Source organism: Aythya ferina, assembly GCF_964211825.1.
Source record: "Aythya ferina genome assembly, chromosome: 24".
NCBI classification, from domain to species: domain Eukaryota; kingdom Metazoa; phylum Chordata; class Aves; order Anseriformes; family Anatidae; genus Aythya; species Aythya ferina.
The window spans coordinates 572650-593450 of NC_140322.1; the positions used below are offsets into that span (position 1 = coordinate 572650).

The window sequence follows — 20801 nt, forward strand, 5'->3', positions numbered from 1 at the left end:
GACCCCCCGGGGCAACCCAGGCAGGGCCGGGCAGCAAGGGGCATCGTGTCCCCCAAGTCCTCTTCTGCCTCCAAGAAGAGCAAGCAGGAGACACTGTAATGAGCAAGTTGGCATTAACTTTATTCTATCATCTGTATAATCTTAAGTACATAAGAAAGGTTTTTATTTTTCACAAGCCTCAGGAGAAGACGAGTACAAGTCACAGGACAGTCTTAAAATAAAAAATTGCATATTTTTTTTTGTAAGTTTTGTCCTAGAGAAAAAGAACATTGACACTTTACCAAGGAAATGCATTTACGATATGCTTATGCCACCCGAGGCATTGGAAAAATGAAGGTCAAAGCACGTGCAGCTCCCTTTGTGGGTCAGTACAGTACTGTGGGGTGGATCCATCACTCTGCTCCAGGGCCCTGGAACAGAGGCTGCGAGCTTCCACCAACGGAAAGAGCCAAGCAAGGGGGAAGGGGAGGCCGGGGGGAGTCACGCAGGGGTGACTGATTGCAGAGGAGGAGGAGAGCGATGAACCAACGCGATCCAACCTGGGTAGGGGTAACACTGCACTACTGACCTGGAATGGAGGAGACCCTGCCCCTGCAGGAGGGGCCGGGTTCGGAACCGTCCTGGAACGCTGAACCTGAGTTCAGCTGCTCCCAGCAGGAAGCCCTGGGGTAAAGATTCCCTTGAGGGTGGAGGGCTCACGGGAAGAGGTGAGAGCTCAGCTCCAAGCTACCAGCCAGACTGCCGGGGGGGAAAACTGCAGCGGCTCCACCGCAGCCTTCCTGTGGCACTGGTGAATAAAAAGCCTCCTGTCATGGCACAGTCAGAAACGCACTGAGCTAGTAGGAATGATGAAAGGGAAGTCAAGGTAGAATGCTATGGCCCAAGTCCTCAGCCTTTGGTCCAACAAAGCCATTGCCATGTCCTGTAATGCCACTGATTAGTAGGTAGGGCTGGAAGCAGCAGCCTCCAGGAGCTTCAGACATTTGCAATGACAACCGCGTACTTCTGGACCCCAACAGACAAGAGTATTTGTTAAAAAGGGGACAACACTCCTCTCTCACGTGAACAGTTTGCTTAAAGGCAATACAAAAATTAAAACAAAACCCGAACAACACTCTGAAAGCCAACCGCCAGTACTGGCTGTGAAGTTCACCCAAAATCTGACACGATCAATTGGTGCAGTTAGATCAGACGAGGGGAGGGGGGAAATACACCTTCCTGCTAATAGATGTGGACAATAACTGACCCGCCACCTGTACCACATCCCAGCCAGAGGTATCTCAGTGACGGCAGGTAGCTGTGTCTCTCGGGTAGAAGAGAAGCAGTTTGAGAGCAGAAAGGTACAAGAAATCTAAGAGAATCATCTGAAAGCAGATTTGTCCCACAGCAGGGCCAGGGGAGGGCGTGAGCCTTGGAGCTGTTCTGCTTAGCCAGCAATTTCCGTCACAGTGGTAACCAGCTTCTGACCGTTCCACACCGTCTTGAACTGTTCTGGGACAGGGAATTCAGTCTGGAGGGTGAAAACAGAAATCTGTGGTCACACACTTCCTCTGGGACCGAAACTAACAGCCGGTCCCACTGCTTTAGGCACTTGTCTATGTCTATGCCACGTCCCCTCCTGCACCAAACGCTTCCTGTTCTGCCCCCCCGAAGATCTTGAGGCAGAGGAAACCCTCACCAAACAGCAGGAGTCCCAGCGTACAGACAAACAGCTTGGTTTGCTATTTTAGCCTCCCATCACCATCCACAACCCCCCAAGGCTAGAACTACCTCCAGACCTCACTGCAGCTGCTATTCCCCGCGGGTCTCAAAGCGTCACGCCTTCCCCCTCCTCTAGCAGACCCCCATCCCCAGCGAGTGCACAGATAACACTTACAAAGTCACCGCCCTCCGTGGGAATAAGGACGTTCATCTCCGATGACTTGGCACTGACGATTTCGCAGTCTAGGGAGTTCTTGCTCAGGTACACGTGGCAGCCGTCGGTTTTGTTGATGGAGATTGTTGGCACTTTACCCATTACCTAGCGGCGAACAAAGCAGCAGTGAGAGGAGCATCAGCAGGAAGTGGGCAGCCACATTTTTCTTTTTGCAGCGGTTTTCAAGGCAAGAGGTCTGACTCCAGTTCCCCACCAGCGTCACGCTGAGCTCAAGTACCCACACTTCTGGCAGTAACCCAGGGTTATTTCTCGTTCTGGTCTTTTAAGAACAAAACCAAAGGAAAGGCTGGGCAAGCTGCCCATCCCAAATCAGATACCAAAACTAGAATCAGAACACATTCATTCTCCTGCTCGCCTCCTACTTTGGCAGCCAGATCCTGCAGCCTGCCTCACAGAGACAGATCTTTTATTTAGATCCCTGAAGCAGCTCATTGAGACAAATCTCAGCCCTTTTCCCGAGGGCTGGGCAGGCTCAGCTGCAGAGCAGTAGAACAGAAGGCGTTTCATGAGCCTTCTCCACAGGTGCAAATTCCTGTTCTGGAAATTCAGCTACCGAGAGCAGCAGATGCTACCGGAGCCCTGCTGTGCAGTGCAGCATCACTCCCCGGGCAGAGAGCAGGACGCAGACGCTCACCTGAACTTTAACGTCCCTGCTGTTTATGATCTCTACGATGCCCACCACGTCATCGAACACCAGACCCAGCTTCTTGCAGTTATCTGCAAAGACAAGACAGAGCAGCTCACAAAAAGGTTGGGGAGATTCAGCCTTCTGCAAACAGACCAGCACGGAGCAGCAGTTTTCAGGGTAGCTCTGCTTACCAAGGGTGATGGAGTTGATCTTGCCTTTGATTTGGAGTGTACTATTTGTGCACTTGAAGACGTAAGCTACTTGCTTCAGTTCTGTATCGCTGATTACCAGGTTAGCGGCATTCTCATGGTTTTCCTGAAAAGGAGAGGAAAACGTGCTTTATTTTTAGAAGAGACCAATTCATCCATAAGCACAGCAGGGTAGTGGAGCCCTTTTAAAAGGGAATTCATTGCATGCAACAGCGATGAATCTTACACAAAAGGTCTTCAGGAGCCCCCTTCCCTGCTGTAAGCTCCCATCCCTCCCACCCACACATACCAATGCCAGGCACTCACCACTCTCCACTTTTTGCCCTCTAATTCTAGCAATGCAGGTTGCTTCGGAGAGGTTTTTTGGGAAGGATTAGCACTACAGGCTGGTTTGGGAGCAGTGAAAGGTTTGGGTCCACTTCTTATGGGACCTCCTTGGTTCTTCAGTGCTGGATTCTTGTGGGTCTTCATGTCATCTGAAACATGTCTTAAGCCTGCAAAAGAAATCAAGCCTGAGCTCCAGCTCTCCACTGGTAGCGCAGTTTCCCAAACACCAGAGATCAGTAAGCAGCACGATGACATTTTTCAGAACACAGATAAATTCTTGAGTTTGGGCCTAAGCTGAGCCCAGCCACGAGTGACAAGTGAAAGAGGAAGCCAGAAACCCTGAAGCACGTTGATGAGGACGTTGTGTGGGACCAGAAGGCCCCCTGCTGTTCCACTCCGCAGCTGGAAGAAGCCTTGAGCCAAGCAGCTCACCTGTGCCACATCTGTCCTGATGGCAGCCAGGCAGCACACCAAGGGGAGGTTTGTGCAGATGTGAGGTGTGAAACCGCACCTTTGGTACTGGACAGGACAGGTATGCAACTGGAGAGCCCCCCCCCGCCCCCTCCATCCCAAATAGCAATTAATCTCTTGCTCCCCTTGACAGATGAGGCTGAGAACAACTCAGCCGGGCTCCCTTTGTCCTTGTGAGTTGCCTCAGGGCCGCTCCTGGCTCCCAGCCTCCCGCTCAGAGCAGATGGCCTTTTGTTTTGAGCCTCCCTCCCAGAAGCAGGTGTGTTCAGGGCCAGCAGCAAAACAGGGATCCGAAAGGCCAGCCTGGTGGGACCCGCAGCACAGCAGCGTCCTGCTGGTGGCCGCCCTGCCCTGCCCTGCGCCACTCACCTGCCGTGATGCCTTCCCCCCGGTTGATCTGGGCGAAGAGCGCCGAGCGGGAGGCAGAGTCGTCGGTGCTGGAGCCCGTGGGGGCAGGAGCAGGAGGGGGAGGAGGGCCCGGGGGGGGCGGCGCAGCCCCTGCGGGGGGAGCGGATGGCGCTTTAGCCCCTTCTGTTGCTACAGGACCCTGAAAGAGGCCAGCAAGAGGAAAGGCCGTTGCACAAGCTCCACGTCTGCTGCAATAACCACGCAACACCCGCCTGGGGAGCCCTGCAGACGCAGGCAGCACTTACTGTTTTGCTCCAGGTCAGCCCCGTGGTGTGATACTCTTTGATGTAGGCCTGCAGCTCTGTCCAGATACTCAGGTAAGCTTTCACCCAGTCCACTTGCTTTTTATCTCTAGGATGCAAGGAGATCGTGAGGAGGCAGCAGGCGCATTTACCATCAGAACCCACGGGCTATAAAGGGATCTTTACATCCCTCCCGCTCGGGCTGCAGGCAGGACCCAGCTGGACTGGCACAGAAATCTCACACCTGAGCACTGAGTTCCAGCTTCAGGATTAATCTTGCACCTGCAGGCAGGAGGCCAGAGGCCTGGCTCTGCACGGTGGCGTATTTTAATTGAGGGCTCTGGTAATCCTAACGAGACTGCCCCGAGCTCACTGCCCTGGGGAGCAGCTCAGCCACCAGGCGATGCTGAGGCAAGAAGAGCAGTACAGCTGCTGCTGAGATTCCAGCTGCAACGTGAACACAAGGAATCTTGGCCCTAAGGATCAGGAGAGAACAGCTGAAGGAGGCTTTATAAACACACCCTGCCCGTAAAGCAAGAGGAATGGATTGAAGCCCGAGGCAGCTGTGGTTAGGTACTGCGGTGAACCCCGTACAGCCCGTAGCTGTTTCAGTGATGTCTGGAAGAGAAAAGGCGAACTTACACATCCTTGTACTCCTTAAGGATCCGGTTGGTGTAAAACATGGCAGCATCAGTCATTTCTTTTACGTAAGGACCAGGCTTCGGAGCCTAAAGAAGAACGAAGACGTTGGCACGAAGCAGCTGAGGGGGCTGGCTCAGCAGGGAGCCACTCTTCCCACCCGCCCCAGGAGAGCAGCTCCCAGTGCAGCCCTTACCATGGCCACCCAGCCCAGCGCTGGGATGCTCTCGCTGACTGCCGACAAGTGGTTGAACAGTTTGCTACCACGGTTCTTCTCCCTGAAATTCTGCACCGCCTGGATTTGCTCTGAAATCGGCTTCAGAAGTGCCGAGAACACATTCTGCACAAGAGGGACAACAATTAAGAACATCAGTGCTGCTCTGGAGCAGTGCCACGTGTTCACAGGCGGCCTGGCCGGGCTGCTGGTCATTCAGAGGAAGACTCCAACTGGGTCACGGTGCTGCCACGGCTCCTGCCCAGGCCTGGCCCTCCCCTGAGCCCAGCGTGGTCCCAGGACCCAGCCCCTCCAGGGCTGAAGTCACAGCTCCCAGCTGGGTTGGCACCATGGGAGAACGCCAAGAACTGTGACTCATGTGCGATCCAAGAAACACTGACAAAGCTCGTTAGTAACAAGGACAGAAATAGCATTTGCCTTCCCTGTATTCTTTTCTTCTAAGACAGTTTGTCAAATTTTCCCTCTCCTTCCTAAGCCCTTAGAGCAGGGGGTGCTCTGCAGGCAGTTTGAGACCTGCAGCCTGCATTAGTCAGAGTCACAGGAGATTCTCCACAAACCTCTCAGGCCAGACTTCAGGATCCAAATTACTTCTCAAGTCGATCCAAGCCTTTAATATTTGAACGGTAAGAATTGTTTACATGCTGTTCACTCAGAATGATGAATGCGAGTGCTCAGAAGTCTTTTGAGGGCAAACAGCTACACGTTTCCAGAGCTGCCTTTTAGGCGACTTCTCTTTCCTTTAAGATCAGGAAGTGTCCTTGCGGTGGCAGCAGTGAGGGCCAAATTTGGGCAAAACTTGCTTTGCGAGCTTTGACTTCCTCTTTGCTATCTGTTGTGCTGCTCAGATGAAAACAGAGAGAGGTCCCAAGGACCGCTGGCCAGGCTACACTTTGAGCAGCTTTAACTAGCTCCAGCCCAGCACCACTACCAAGTGATCAAGAAGCCATGAGTGAGCCAGGCAATGACTGCAAAGAAAAGCGAGGTGGGATCCTGCTGCTCGTGGAGAAACAATTCCCAGCAGGGAAAAGCCAACGCACGCAGAATCAGAGGCTCGGTCACACATCCTGCTGAGGTGGCAGCCTAGGGCAGTGTTAAATTATTTGCTGAGGACAAACCAACCCTAGAAGCCTGGCTGTCATCCAGACACCGTTCGAGAGAGACAGGAGCCTGTTCTGCATCAGGAGCTTCACACCTGAAGGTCTGTGAGTGCCACAGAACGAGCAGCACCTCTCAGACCCCGCTGGCTCCTGCCTGCTCTGCATCCTGGGGAGCAGAGATTGCCCGGTGCCAGGTGGAACCTGAGAGGGACGGAAGCTGCGAGGTGACGTTCCCAAACTGCTCTGACAGACACAGAGCCTCATGCTTTAATGGCTGGGAAACGCCAGTTCTGCAGCTCCAAGCAGCAGCCTCTGGAATCCTGCCCAGCACTGGGCGAGCACCCACAGCAGTTCACACCTTCAGCAAGTGCCGCATGGATCCGAGCATCTCCGAGCCTCCAGTTCCTCTTAGAGCAACCAAAATGCCCCAGATCACCCTCAAACCGCAGCCACCCCCCACCCTCAGGTAGGGGCACCCAAGTTTCCTGAGGAGATTTCCCACTTACCTCTGCTGGCTGCTGGTGCTGCGATGCCGTCACCAGCACAGACCTCTCGCTCATCAAGCCTGCGTGAACCATCTCAGCCTGAGAACAAAGAAACGTGACAGAGCTTCCCTCGTACCCAGCCTAACACCAGCACTCACTCGAGCTCCTGCTGCCCCTCGCTCCTCGCCTACAGGGAAGCGGCTGTGCCGATCCCGGACACCGGGCACGCCGGGCAGGTGAGGTTAGCAGCCAGCAGTGCAGAGCTGCCACCATTAACCCCACACACATCACGGTGCTGGGCCAGATCGTTCTCCTGGCCTCTGGATTTCTGGTAGTGAAGGCACGTGTGATGTGTCTGTCTGACAGCAGCACGTCCTGGAGGCATCCCTCAGGGAGCACTAAGGGGAATCCAGCAGCGGTGGCTGGGCAGTGTGCAGGCTGCCTACAAGCACACACCAAGGCCTGCAAGGAGAGGGCCCAACTCCCCGAGGTCTGAGGGGGGTGATTCACAGCACGCACAGGTGGCAAACTGTTGAGGTTATCTGGGCACCTTCCCGAATCCTTACGGGTTATTGGCATCCCTCAACACAGTGCTAAAGGAACGCAGGCACTGACAGCAAACCCTGCCCCGAGGGGCAAGCAGCAGCTGCTCAGAGTGGAGGGAGAAGAGGCCGATTCCTTACGTGCTTCTGCACATCCCCGCCAACTTCTTTGCTGATCTTCATGTACTCAGCCACCGGGCCGGCCAGAAGGGCATCGAACGCCTGCACGTACTGAGCCACGCCTGCGGGGAAGGACACAGAGCACGGGTATCACCGTGTGGGTATCACCACAGCCTGGGGAGGGGGCAGCAGGCCCCACAGCACGCAGTGAGCGCAGCAGGGGAAGCGCTGCACCCGCAGGAAGTTCTCCTCTCAGGCAGCAGCCGCAGCCCCGCGGTGCCTTACCCTGGGAGGAGCCGTCTCCACACATGCCGGGGCCTTGGCACACCGTCTCCAGGCGCTGCACGGCCTTCTCCAGCCGCTCCACCAGCCTCTCCATGCCTGCTCTGTCCACGACCTGCAGGCACACAACGTGTTCGCATCTTCCAGCAGCAGGAGAGCTGCGTGCCCGGTGTTTGTCGGCTGCCAGCTACCAGCCCTGCCAGCCCCAGAAGGGATCCCACCCGGCCCCGAGCCCCGGTGACGCAGCCGGGCGTTGGCAGGGCTGTTTGGCCGTGAGCAGCCACGCACGAGGCCGTTTGGTATCGCCGCAGGCGCTCCTTAAAGGCCACATCCTCCCCGTCCCGCTGCTCCTTACCCTTATAAGGCTGCGGGAGCTCCGAGCTGACAGCGCAGGGAAACAAAGGTCTGCGCCCAGCCTCCCGCGGCTGCTTACTGGGCAAAGCCCCGGTTGTGAGCGCCCAGCAAATCACACAGCAGCGCTCCGCTGGGAGGAGCCCGGGGCTCTGCAGGGCCGAGGTGCTTTCATTCTGCAAAGGAGCCCGCGGGGACCTCCCGGAGCCCCGAACGCCTCCCCGGGGTGTTTGTAGCCCCGGCACCACTCGGCACGCACCGAGCCGGGCTGCCCCTGCTCGGCCTCCCTGCCACCAGCCGGGGGATCCGAACCACGCAGGAAAGCTGCTTCGGCACAAGGAGCTGAGAGCAGCAACCCCTCACGAGCTGTGCCCGTGGCTCTCGCTGCTGCTTGGCTTCTCCTCCCAAGCCCCCTCAGCCCAGCCCGGCGTTAGGCACGAGCGGCACCAAAGGAGCCGTTCTCAGCCCTGCCCGCCCACGGCAGTGGTGAGGCCCCGGGGGGAAGGCTCTGTGGGGAAGGCTCCGCTTCCCTGCCCTGCTCTGTGCAGAACCAGGCAGCGGCGGCTTCCAGGAGCTGCGAGCTCGGAGGGGCCGGACCTCGTGGGCGGCCGCCCGTGCGATCAGCAGCAGTGAAAGCCTTTTTTTGGCTCCGCACAGTGTAGAAACCCCGACCGCAGGATCGTCAGCGCTCTGCTGCAGCCGGGGACGCATCCGGAGCGGGGCCCACGTCCACAACGGGAGCGCAGCCAAGAGCAGGGCTCTGCCCCCACCCCCCCCCCCCCCCCCGCTCACTAAAGGCAACATTTTGTCCCCAAAGAGCCGCCCACTGGGGAAGCTCCCGCGTGCCCCCGGAGCACAGCAGGGCACGGGGCGCTCCCTGGGGCCACGGGGAAGGCCAGCGGGGCGCAGGGAGCTGCTTTCTGCTCTGCTGATCCCCGCCGGGCTCTAATCTAATCAGCCCTGGTGCTGGTCACGAGCTGCACACCGCGGGGGGGTTACAGCGAGCACAGCGCCCAGCGCAGGGCAGCTCCCCGGGCTGGGACAGGGGCTGCCGTGAGACCGGGATTGCTGTGAGGGCAGCCCCGGGCCCGGCCGTGCCGTGGGATCGGTGCCTTCAGAAGAGGAAGCGCTCCTGCAGCCCCCGGCTCCTTCCCCCACCCCCCACGCGTCCTTCCTGGGCCCCCGGGGCTTCCCCTGGCGGAAGCAGCGAGCCCAGGGCTGGGTGTGAGCCTGCTGCCGCCCGGGGGATTCGTCTCTGGTTAACGGGCAGCACCGGGACGAGGTGCCAGGAGAGTCACCGGGGAAACGGGCACCGGGGGCAGGGCAGCGCCGGGCCCCGCAGCTGACACCAGCCCCGCTCCCCCCCGCCTCGCCCTCCCCGCGCTCTTTGCCCCGCTCCCAGCTGCGGACCCCGCCCGGGCGGAGCAGGAAGGGGCCGGGGCCGGGCCGGAGCCCCGCTGACGCCGCCAACCGGGGCCTGCGACCCGGGACCGGCACCGAGCGGGGAAAAAAATCCCAGCACGGGCACCGGGCGGCTCCAGCGCCGGGCGGTCCGCAGGGGGGACCCGCACCGAGCGGGGAGGAGGCGCCGCCGGGAACCGCACGGGCGGCCCCGGGGCGCTGCCGCCCCGCAGGAGGGGAGAGGGCATCCCGGGAGGGGCTCCCGGAGGCCGGCCGCGAAGCAGGGGAGCGGCGACCCCCGGCAACGGGGCCCGTTAAATGCCCCCGGTGCAGCTCCGAGGCCGAGCTGCCCCCGGGGCTGCTGCCGCCGCCGCCCGCACCGACCCCGTCGGGCCCCGGGGCCGCCCCCCCGCTCCCCGCGGAGGCGCTGCCGGGGGCGAGGCGGGGCCCGGCCGCCGCCCCCAGGCCCAGGAGGGGCTCGGCGCCCCCCCGGACACGGCCCCGGCCCCGGTACGGCCCCGGGGATCCGCCCACGCTCCGTGCCCGCCGCCGCGGCCTGCTCGGGGCCTGCTCGGGGCCTGCCCGGAGCCCTCCCCCCGCCCCCCCCCGCTCACCTCCCGCCGCTGCCGCTCCGCCGCCGCCGCCGCCCAGCACCCCCCTCGCCCGCCGCTTCCGGCCCCCGCCCCGCGCGCCGGAAGTGCGCACGGCCCGGCGCGGCGCGAGCGGAGGGGCGGGGCCTCGGCGGTCCGCGCCTCGCCATTGGAGGGTGGGGGCGAGAGGCGGGGTAGGGGCGGGGATTCGGTTTGGGGGCGGGGGCTAGGTTTTGGGGCGGGGCTTCATTTTGGGGGCGGGGCCTCGCGGCGGCGGCGGCAGGGCCGGGCCCGGCCCGCGGGGGGAGCTCGCGGCCGCCTCCCCCCAGCCCAGCCCCGGCCCCGGGGGCGCTGCCCGGGGGTGACCGCGGCCGGGGGGCACAGGGGCACGGCGACCCCGGGAGGCCGCACCGGCAGCGCCCGCACCCCGTCCCCGCGTCCCCTCCGCCGCCTGCGGGCTCCGTATCCCCGCCCAGCCCCCGCCGTGTGCCCGGTTCCGTGCCCGCAGCCCGGGCCGAGCCCCCCGGGGGTCCCCGCGCCGCCCACCCGGGGGTCGGAGGGGCTTACAGCCAGCCCGGAGGCCCCGGGGGAGGCACGGGGCGCACGGCCCAACCCTGGCAGACCCCCCCGGGCCCCCCGGTGCTGCGGGGAGCGGCTCCGTCCCGTGCCCAGCCCCGGTTTCTCCGCACCCACTGCCCGTGCCCGGGGGTTTCTTCGTGCCTGGAGCGGCAGCCCTCCGTGATCACAGCCCTCCGTGATCACACAGCCCCCGGTGATCACGGCTGCAAGACGTGGGCTTCGCCTCGGGGCTGGAGACCTGCCAGGGCTCGGTGCTGTCACCTCCCATGGCCGTTTTTTTCCTCCCCATCCATTTTCTTAAAAGCCCCAACGAGAGGAGGTGGCTCAGCCAGGAATGTCCGGGCCCGGGTTCAAGCTCAGGATGCTTTTAGTCCTTTCAGCTGGCTGCAAAAATATTAAAAAAAAAAATCCTGAGCAGAAACTCCTCGTGAATCCCACAGAGACAGAAAATAGGAGGCAAAGAATGGCATGTCCCTGCTTTCTGTCAAAACACTTGGAAAAAGAAAAGCAGCGGCGATTTTTCAAACCCCAGGGGATGGTGGCACCGCGCATCCCCCGGCAGCAGCCGTGCCAAGGAGCAGCTTGGCTCCTCGCACACCCGGCCGGGGCCCTGGAGCTCTGTGCGGGGCCGGGGCTGCCTCCCCTGGTTCCTTCGGACCTGTCCCCTCCAGCTCCTTCCCCTGGCCCAGGCCTTGGTGGCAGCAGGACCCCTTTCAGCAGTCCCAGCCCTGTCGCCCTTTCCCTCTTTTACAGCCCCGGCTCCATCCCAGTACCCAGAAGTGGAAGAAAACACAAGCCCCGAGCCCCAGGGCCCTGCAGAGGGACTTTGGGTGCTGACCCCACTCGTTCCCCGTTGGTGACACACGTTTCAAGGCAACAGCCCCAGCTCCCAGCTCCCAGCTGTCCTCAGCCAGCCCTGGGCCCTTCCCTGCCCCTGCTGAGGGGATGGCAGGGCTGGGATTTCTGCTTGGAGAGGGGAATGTGAGAGCAAGGTATAAATACCCACAGAGATCAGCGCCGGGGAGGAAGTGTTGGGTGTCACCCGCAGGCCCTGCTCCTCGCTCCCCAGCTGCTTCCAGCCCCAGGTCCCCGATCCCGCAGCCAGCACTTTCATATCATTCCTCCCTCCGCCCCCCTTCCCTCTTGAAAGAGGGAAAATAATAGGGCCTTTGTTGGGCTGCTCGGCCAGGCACCACGCAAAGAGCTGCAGGGGGGCAAGGGGCTGCCGGGCACAGCCATCGACCCCAATCCCTGCACTGGGACCCGGCTGGGGCTGACACCCCCAGAACAGCAGCCAGACCCCTCCCCACAGCCTGCAGCCTTCCCCCCCGTTTGTGTGAATCCGTATTAACAGCCCCTGGAATTCAGATTCTGCACAGACATGTACAAATAGAAACCAGTTTAATATTTACATCATTAAGTTAATTCAGCTCCATAAAAAAAAAAAAAAGAAAAAAAAAAAAAAACAGTTTTCTAAATTAGTGTCATATGTACAGACAGCAGAGGTGAGCCCACGTCCTCGGCGCGGTCACACCGACAGTGTAATGTACACCAACCATCCCCCGGCCGCGGCCCCGTGCCGCTCCGTGCCCCCTGGGACCGGGGCCATCCCTTGGGACCAGCACCATCCGTGGGACCAGCACCATCCGTGGGACCAGCACCATCCGTGGGACCAGCACCGTCCCATGGGGCAGGGGAGCCCCCCGGGGTCTCCGTGTAATGTACACTACCGGCTCTCTGCGGGCCCAGGCCCAGACGGGCGCAGAGCTGGCGGCGCCGTCACACGACGCTGGGTAGCTCTGTGTTGTCTGACTCGGAGCTGCTGTTGCTCTCCTCCCTGGGGAGAAATCGCGGGGAAGAGGGCGTGAAGCAAGGCCTGGCGCTGCCTCACGGCCCCGTGCAGCCCTTCACAAGCGGGGCGGGTGCCGCACTGGTCCGAGCCCTTCACGCCACCTCTCTGGAGCCCAGGATTGGGAGAGGCAGCGCTGCTCACCCCGCCGCCCACGGCTCCCGCAGCATTCCTGACCAGTCCGGGCCTGATCCTGCCCCCGCACGCCCCACACCGGGTCCCGGAGCCGCCGCTCACCTCAGGTCCTGCAGGGCTTTCTTGTTTTCCCTCCGCTTCTCCTCGTTGATGGGGTACAGGTTGAAGAGGAGCAGGCCCAGCAGGATCAGGCCCACGGGCACGGCCGACACCAGCATCTTCAGCGTGAAGTTGACCTCGTTGGGCTGGGAGCAGCCCCGGGTCTGGTACCCTGCGAAGCTGTGCACAAAGGGGTCTTCAGGAAGAAGGCTTGCAGGAGGCAGCCTGCTCCCTGCAGGGAGCTCCGTGGGATTTAAGCACCCCGACACACACCCCCCCCCCCAACACACACACACACACACAACATACACACACACACCCCCCTTGGGGAGCGGGGACCCCTGGGTGGGGGCACGAGACCGACCTCCCTGCCCCTCGGCACAAGAACTCACTCGAGGCTGAGCGTGGAGATGCCCAGGGAGACCCCCGAGGTGAACTTGGTGAAGAAGACGTAGAAGGAGAAGAAGATGGCTTCGTGGCCGTGGGACTCGGGGTGCTGCAGCTTGAAGTCGTCTACGACATCCGGGAGCATGGACCTGCGCAGGGCAGGGTGCTGAGCACAGCGCTCCGCCCGTCCCTGCCGGGAGCATCTCCCTCCAAGATCCCCCCTCTGGGGCTGAAACTGTCCCCAGATCCCCCCGAGGACCGGGGAGCGCCTGCCCCGCTCCTGGCACAGGGCGGCACCAGGACCTGCACTCACCAGGGCAGGAGGAAGGTGGCCGCCACGCTGATCCCGGCTGCCACGGCCACGATGTAGGTGACGACGAGGTTACGGGGCAGGAGAACCACCAGGATGAGGAAGGGGATGGCAGGCTGCGGGGGGGACACATCCCAGGTCAGCCTCCACGGCACCCGGCCCAGGCATGGCCAAGGAGCAGCGGTGCTGCCGGAGCCTGCAGCCACCTCCACCGGCCTCAGCCCCGTCTGTGACAGCACAGGACGAGGGGCAGGCACTGGAATGGGGTGGCCGCAGCCCCAGCCCAGCTCTGACCCCCCCAGGAGGGTCTCAGCACCGCTCACCCACGGGGAGAGGCCGCAGCCATGCTGGAGGGCTCCCACTCACCGCGATGCCCACGTAGACAGCAGTCTTCTTCCCGAAGCGGGTGAGGAACCACTGCCAGAAGGGGATGGTCAAGGTGGCCGAGAGCTACAGAAGAGGGGCCGGGGGGTCACCCGCTGGCCTGGGTCCCCCCAGGGGCACAGCTCCTGGCCCCCCCCTCACCCAGCACCCCGGGTTCCAGGTGCTGGCACGTGGCTGCACCGCCTGCTCCGTGCTCACCCCATCCCTCACCCCATCCCTCGCCTGCCCCACGCAGGGTCAGGAGAGCCGGGGATTGGCATGGGCACGAGGCCAGCACCAGCCCGCAGGGACGGGCGAGGGCTCGGCTGATCCCGGGCGTGGGAAGGGGCCCGATCCGGCCACCGCCGCGTGCACGGCGTGGCCAGCAGCCAGGTCCCGCAGGGCTCTGGCACCTCGCACCTCCCCACCCCACGGAGCTGGGAGGGTGGAAAGGGCTCCGAGGAGCTGCTGTGCCCCGTCCTGGCACCAGCACCGAGCTCCTGTTCTCAGGCGGGGGGAAGGGAGATAAGTGGCCAGATTTGGACAAAAGGCCCCCATGGCTCCTGTCCTCCCCATCTCTGGCCGCCTTTATGCGGGAACAAAGGCGGTGCTGTTCCTGCCAGCCAGCACGGCCTTCGCAGGACACTCGGCGGCTCCTTCTCCCTCCCCTGCTCCCGGGGGACCTTCGGTCGCTGTCCCCGCAGCCCCCGGCCTCCCTCCCCGTGCCAGCCCCCGGGGAGATGCTGGATGCAACCATGGACACCGCCCCAGATGGGGGGCTCTGGGGGGAGCGTACGCACCATGATGACCAGGAGAATGTTCTGGAACTCGTTGCGGAAGCCCAGGGTGTAGGTGCAGAAGAGGGCGAAGTTGCCCTCCAGCAGCTGCAAAGGAGGAGTAGAGCGGTCAGGGGGAGACCCCCGGCCCCGAGCAGAGCCCAGCGGCCGCTGTCCCCCCACATCCCCGGCCCACCGGGCTTCCAACGGGCTCCTGCTGCCCCCCGAGCCCCGCGGCGCTCACCATGAAGGCCAGCGAGGTGAAGAGGAAGCCGGTGATGAGCTTGATGTAGGCGCCGTGGTTCATCACCAGCTTCAGCCCCCGGAAGAAGGAGACGGGCTCGTCCGACTGCAGCTCGGAGGACTCTGGGGAGCGGAGCGAGCCCAGCGTTAGACCCACGGGCACGGCACCCTGGGGTGCAGCACCCCGAGCCCGCAGGGTACCCCACGTGGCTGAGTTCCCTGCAATGTGGGAAGGGACCCCCCACCCTCACACAGGGTCCCTCGGCCCCGGGGGGCGTGGGGTGGCCGGGCTGATTTGCCCAGGACAAGCAGCAGGCGCAGAGCAGAGGCATGGCAGGGACAAAGTTCCGGACTTTGGACCCCACCTCACTCGGGGATGCCCCAGCTGGCACCAGCGACCTTGGCCAGCTGAAGCTGAGCGAGATAAGGTTTATCTGCCAGCACACAGAGCTAAGTCCTCGGGGCCGCGCTGCAACACGCCGGGGATGCTCTGTGCTCCTGCCCACAGCGCTGCCACTCCGCAGAGCCTCCCCAGGTCTCCTGGGGGACCCCAGCACTGCCTGTCCCCCCCCTGGGGCTGAGGGACCCTGGATGAGAGGCTCCAGGTTTTGCCTCTCGTGCCGGGTCAGTGCAGCAGCCCTCCTCCAGGAGCCCCGTGCCTCCCCGCACCCCTGCAGCCTCACCTCTCTTCTCCCGCACGCCCACCGACAGGATGACGGCGCAGAGGATGTAGAGCCCCCCGATGACCCCCGCAGCAACCATGTAGGCGTTCCTCTGCGCAAGAAGGGGAGCGGTGAGGGAGGGCTCGTGCCGGCAGCCGGCACTGCCCGGGAGCAGGGCAGGGCCCTGGGCTCACCATGTCCGTCAGCGAGCCGGTGTAGTGCGTCATGTTCACGTCCCCCATGGAGGCCGAGGCGTTGCTCTCACTGACGAAGACGGGGCTCTGGATGCAGGGGGTGACCACCTTGCCCACGATCTGGCCCTGGATGGCGGTGCCCAGCACGGTGCCCAGCACCTCCACCGTCATGCCTGGGGGGAGGCAGCGGGACTGAGCGCAGGGCTCCGAGCCCCCCCCTGCTGCCCCCTCCCCAATTTGCTGCCCTGTGCCGGCGGGGCTGAACCAGCACAGCGCTCCTGCGGCCCCATCCGAACCCGAGGGAAAGGCCCCGCGTGTGCAGGGTGGGAGAGCAGCTGCTGGGAAACTGAGGCAGGGAGGTGAAGCAGCGCCCGGCTCTGCTACGGGGCAGAGCAGCAGGAAAATCTCAGGGGCTCGGGGCTGCCGTCCCCTGCTCCGGGCACTCGACTGTGAGCAGGAGGAGCGGGGACAGGGGAGCGGGGAGGGCTGGAGCAGCCCTGGGTGATGCTGGTCCCCCCCAGACCTCGGGGTGGGGGTGCGAGAGGTGAGCCCTGCCAGCTCCTGGCCGAGGGCAGCCCCCAGCAGCTGCCCCCTGGGCACGGTGGGGAGGGGAAGGAAATGCTTACGGTACGCGGTGGCCGAGTCCCTCTCGCTCTGCTCCCTGCTGATGAACATGGTGAGCGCCGAGTAGGGCACGTGGAAGCACTGCGGTGGCACGGGGAGAGCTCAGGGCAGGAGCGGGGGGCACCGCGGGGCTCAGTGGGGGGCAGGGGGTGTCCGCCGCGTGCCCCGTCTGCTCCGGCAGGCGCAGAGCCCGACTCACCGTCACGAGGGTCTGGAAGAGGCAGTAGAAGACGAGGTACCACATCACCTGGCCCCTGGAGATGTCCGGCACGAACCAGATGAGGAAGTAGGAGATGACAGCGAACGGCGTGGAGAAGATGATCCTTGGGGAGGACACAGCGTCAGCCTCACCAGCTCACGGAAAACCCACTGCCCAGCCCCCCCTGCCACTGCACCGACAGTGGGGGCTCGGGCACCTGATTTTGGGGGTCCCCGAGCTGCCCTGGACAGCACCCCCCGCTCTAACCCGCGGTAGGAGGTGGGTGCCAGGGGGTGACGCAGCCCAGCTGCGGGTCCCAGGGGCTGGGAGGGGAAAGGGCTGACTCAGACTTCCAGGGAAGAGCAGCTTCTGCCCCGGCAGCCTCCCCGCCGCAGCGGAGGGGACCGGCGTGCTCCTGCCCTCGGCTTCCAGCCCGGCCCCGGCCCTCCCCGCAGGCAGCGGGACGGAATCGCCTCCTGCTGCCCGCAGGGCTGGGGACCCTGAGCCTGCGTCCCCCCGTCACCCCATTCCCCTGGATGGGGCGAGCAGCGGGCTGCCTCCTCCCTCCTCGCAAAGTGCAGCTGGGGCTCGCGGGGGATTGCTCAAGCACCGAGCTTTTGGCAGCCCTGGCGGGGCAGCCAGCGGGGGGGTGGCAGCGAGAAGCCGCCCGGAGCATCCCGCAGCCCCCATCCCGCTGCAGCCCAGATGGGGACGGCTCGGGGAAAGCTCCCGGGTCCCCCAGCGCTGGGGTGGGAGGAATCCCTCCTCCTCCTGAGGAACTGATCCAAGCCTTGAGGCCGCGTCCAGATCGGTTTAAGAGGCCGTTTTTGCTCGCGGATTTGCCAGCACCCCGTGCCCCACAAACTGCTGAAGGGAGGCTGTGTCCGAGAATTAAGCCAGCAGAAGCAGATGCGGGACAGGGCTGCGCAAGGTCAGGGCTCTCCCTCGGCCGCTCCGCAGCGAGGGTACAGGCAGATCTTTCCACCCCGCTGACGTACAGGACGCAAAGTTTAAATTTAAAGCTGGAGGGGGGGAGGTGGGTGGTGCGAAACCAAATCTCCATGGATGGAGAGCAGGCAGACGCGCCGCACAGGACCCGACAGGACCCAACACATGCACATTTTTTTACGTGCACGTCACCCCGGGGGGGAGGACAGGGGTGAAGCAGCCCCAGCCACACCTCTCCCGCGCTCGCAGCCGCGCAGCCGTGGAGCTGGGGAGGGTCTCAGTGAGTCACCCCGCACGTGGGAACCACGTCACGGCTGCCACGCTGCCAGCGCGCGCACGGCCCTGAGCCCCCACGGGACCTCCTGGCGGGCCCCCAGCGCCGGGACGAGGGCGCTGAGCCCCAGCTGAGCCCCGGAGGGCGCGGGGGCGAGTGACTGCGAGTTACCCTGGGCCGGGCAGGGCGGCTAAGCGGCTCGGAGGAGGCAGCCCCGGCGCGTTCGCCCGCTCATTGGCCGCGTGTGATGGCGTGTTCCTTTGTGGCGCTCGCACGCCCCTTTCTTGGCGCTTAACCATTTGTAAACGAGGAGCTGGCAGGGGTCAGAGCTGACCGGGAACTCTGAGGTCACCTCCACGTCAAGGGAAAGTTTGGGTCACCAGGAAGCCGGGTGGGGGGTTGGGGAGCAGGAAAAGGCTCCGGGAATGGGGCAGGGGAGGGCAAAGCCAGGAGATGAGGTGCCGGAAGGAAACGTGATGAAAGAGAACTTCTGAAGAAAGCTGGAGGGCTGGGAGGCGATCTGAGCTCGCTCTCCATCTTGAGCAGCCCCGTGCCTTGAGCCAGAGCCACCGGCACCCGGCCGGGCTCAGCCTCACCGGGCAGCCCAGCAGGACATCGGGCAGCAAACCCACACCGGGGCACACCGAGGGTTTGGGGACAGGCAGCAGCCTCTGAGGCCGTCCCACAGCCACATCCCACAGCACCACGCTCCTGGCTTCACACACAGGGAAACTGAGGCAGGGCTGCAGCCGGGGCGGCCCCGTCCCCACACGGCTGGGGGACCCCAAACCCACCCGGCTGGGGGCAGCTCAGCCCCATCCGGGTCAGCCTCAGCTTCTCGCCCCGAGCCCTGACCACCACCTGCACACTCCTCGCCCAGCTCCGCCGAGGGGCCCGGCACTCAGCGAAGGCTCTGGCTAATTTTAACGAGGCGAGAGCCATTTGGAGGAATGCGGCGGCTCCGTCCCCACCCCCTCCTTGAGATTAGGGAGCGCGGAGCCGCGGCCGAGCGCGGCTATCCTGCACGCCCAGCCCCGCGCTAATCTCCGGCCCCAGACCCGTGTGGCTGGGGGGAAGCTATTTCGGGCCATGCGCCCAGCCTGCCTCCAACAACAGCCGGCACCGCTGCCCGGAGCTATTCCTGGGAGCCCTGGAAGCAGAGGGTATAATCTGCGGGGGAAAGGGCTCTAATTGCACCCCCCCTGCCCAGCCCCTTCGCTGCGCTGTATCTCGGCGATCCCGCGGGCGTTATTTCGGCACGGGACGTGCCACCAGGTCCGCACTCGGGCATTATTGCCCTGCAGCCCTTCTCCTGCTCCTGGGACCACAACGCTCGCTGTCCCGCACAGGGCAGGTGTTTGGGGACATCCTGCCTCGTCCCACGCACAGTCCCTTTGGGGCTTTGTGAACACCCCCAGCCGCCCCGACCCCCCCTTTAGCCCCCCTGTTAGCGCCCAGTGGTGGTGTGAGCACCCACGTGCAGACACCGGGGCCGGACCGCTGCTGTTCCTGCTGGAGCCACGTCCTCGTGACCATCAGCTGGTGCCCCAGCACCCCACGTCGGCACACACACCCCTGTCCCTCCTCCCCACGGCCACGATGCCACCTGCTCTGCTGGCAATGTGTCCCTGCCACCGGGCACAGGTCGGTGGCTGCCGCATGAGCCAAGCCCAGCGCCCGAGCACGGCACCAGGGCAGCTCCGGGGGCTGAAGCAGCTCCAGGAGTAGTGGAGCAGAGGAAAACCCAGTGCAGCTCATATGGGGCCGGGGGGGATAACAGGGCACAGCAACCCCCTGCTGCTGGCAGCACCTCAGGCTCTGCGGGGCACTCAGCACCCCATTGGGGTGAGGGGGCTGCGGGCAGGGGCTGCCCCACACGGACCTGGTGGCGCTGGGCAGGGGCAGCGGGTGCTGCAGGCGGCTCTTACCAGGGCATGAGGCGGCCGAAGCGGGTCCATGGGGTTTTGCTGATGAAGAAGCCCACCAAGGGGTCCGTGATGGCGTCCCAGGCTCGCCCCACAAACAGGATGATGGAGGCATAGAAGGGGTCCAGCTGCAGGGACGAGTTCCTGCGTGAGGGCAGAGCCCCCGGGCTGCCCCCGCCGATATCCAAGACCCCTCTGGCTGCCCTCCCGCAGGACCCGGTGTCCGTTGGGGAGCAGGATCAGGTCCCAGGGCCTCTGTCCCTCCCCCCGTGGGGCTGGGGGCACCGATGTGGGCCCTCCCCACTCCCACAGCCCCATGGTGGGTCCCAGCAGCCGGTACCGGGGCTCCCAGGCCCCCCCCCCCCGGTCCCGCAGCTCCCCAGGGGCCGCGTCCCAGTCCCAGCCCGGGGAAACTGAGGCACGGGGCGGCCGCGGGCGGGACCGGGACCGGGACCAGGACCGGGACCAGGACCGGGACCAGGACCGGGACCGCTCGCCCCCAGCCCCCCGCAGCCCCCAGCCCCCCCGTACCTGCGCCACGTCCAGGAGGTAGATCTGCAGGAAGAAGCCGAGCGCGCAGCCCGTGGTCTGGTACGGGGCCCCTCCGACGGCGTAGCACAGCTTGCTGCACACCGACAGCCGCTCCCGGCACTCCTGAAACGCGGCGGGGTCAGCGGCACCGGGACGGGACGGGAGGGACGGGGACGGGACCGGGAAGGGACCGGGAAGGGACCGGGAAGGGACCGGGAAGGGACCGGGAAGGGACCGGGAAGGGACCGGGAAGGGACGGGGCTCACCCTGCGTCGGGGCTGGCGGCGGGCGGGCGCCAGGAGCCCCGCGGCGGCCACCGCGACCCCGGCCCGCTCCGCGCCGCCGCCCCCGGCCATGCCGAGCGCGATGAATGGGGCCCGGCCCCGCCGCCCGGCCGGCTTCTACCGGGACCGCCCCGCCCCGACCGCGCCGCCCCCCCCCGGCCCTGCCTCCTCCTCCTCCTCCTCCTCCTCCTACCGCCTCCTCCAGCCCCCAGCCCCCTCCTGCTGCCCCCCCCGCTCAGCCCCTGTCCCCCCCTTTGTCCCCGTCCCTTGCAGGGGTTGCACGAGGCGCCCCTCAGAAGCCCCTTCCAGCTCGAATTGCCCCAAATAGTCCCCAAATGGGGAGAAACAAGAGGGGAAGTGGTGTTATGGGGGCGCTTCAGAAGCACCAGGACGAAGCCCCCGTGCAGACACATGCACTTCAACGCCCGGTGCCCTCCTCCCAAACCAGCGAGTGTG

The 20801-nt window shown here is 64.0% G+C and overlaps 2 protein-coding genes across 2 annotated transcripts; both read right to left on the bottom strand.

Moving 5' to 3' along the window:
• Positions 1-96: 96 nt before the first annotated feature.
• Positions 97-10096, bottom strand: CAP1 (cyclase associated actin cytoskeleton regulatory protein 1). Its single transcript, XM_084497018.1, has 13 exons — positions 9988-10096; positions 7625-7736; positions 7361-7461; positions 6699-6776; positions 5057-5200; positions 4864-4949; positions 4225-4330; positions 3941-4118; positions 3080-3267; positions 2756-2879; positions 2571-2653; positions 1877-2020; positions 97-1510 (listed from the first exon to the last, which is right to left on the bottom strand). Exons 2-13 carry the CDS (start codon positions 7716-7718, stop codon positions 1427-1429), a joined length of 1410 nt encoding a protein of 469 aa, XP_084353144.1. The 5' UTR covers positions 7719-7736; positions 9988-10096; the 3' UTR covers positions 97-1426.
• Positions 10097-11926: 1830 nt separating this feature from the next.
• On the bottom strand, positions 11927-20417 carry MFSD2A (MFSD2 lysolipid transporter A, lysophospholipid; the record flags this gene model as incomplete). The annotated part of the gene is made up of 14 exons (XM_084497021.1): positions 11927-12379; positions 12629-12805; positions 13018-13161; positions 13326-13438; positions 13689-13772; positions 14486-14569; positions 14706-14827; positions 15388-15478; positions 15561-15733; positions 16187-16265; positions 16384-16507; positions 19534-19658; positions 20062-20184; positions 20328-20417. 14 exons carry the CDS (start codon positions 20415-20417, stop codon positions 12322-12324), a joined length of 1587 nt encoding a protein of 528 aa, XP_084353147.1. The 3' UTR covers positions 11927-12321.
• Between the last annotated feature and the right edge of the window lie 384 nt (positions 20418-20801).

Excerpts from the sequence above, each read along its gene's own strand:
- CAP1 (XM_084497018.1), bottom strand. The coding sequence starts at position 7,718 with ATGGAGAGGCTGGTGGAGCGGCTGGAGAAGGCCGTGCAGCGCCTGGAG. Across the intron at positions 6,777-7,360 it reads GCGGGGATGTGCAGAAGCAC|GCTGAGATGGTTCACGCAGG; the intron begins GTAAGGAATCGG and ends CTTTGTTCTCAG. Across the intron at positions 4,119-4,224 it reads GGCTGACCTGGAGCAAAACA|GGTCCTGTAGCAACAGAAGG; the intron begins GTAAGTGCTGCC and ends GGCCTCTTTCAG.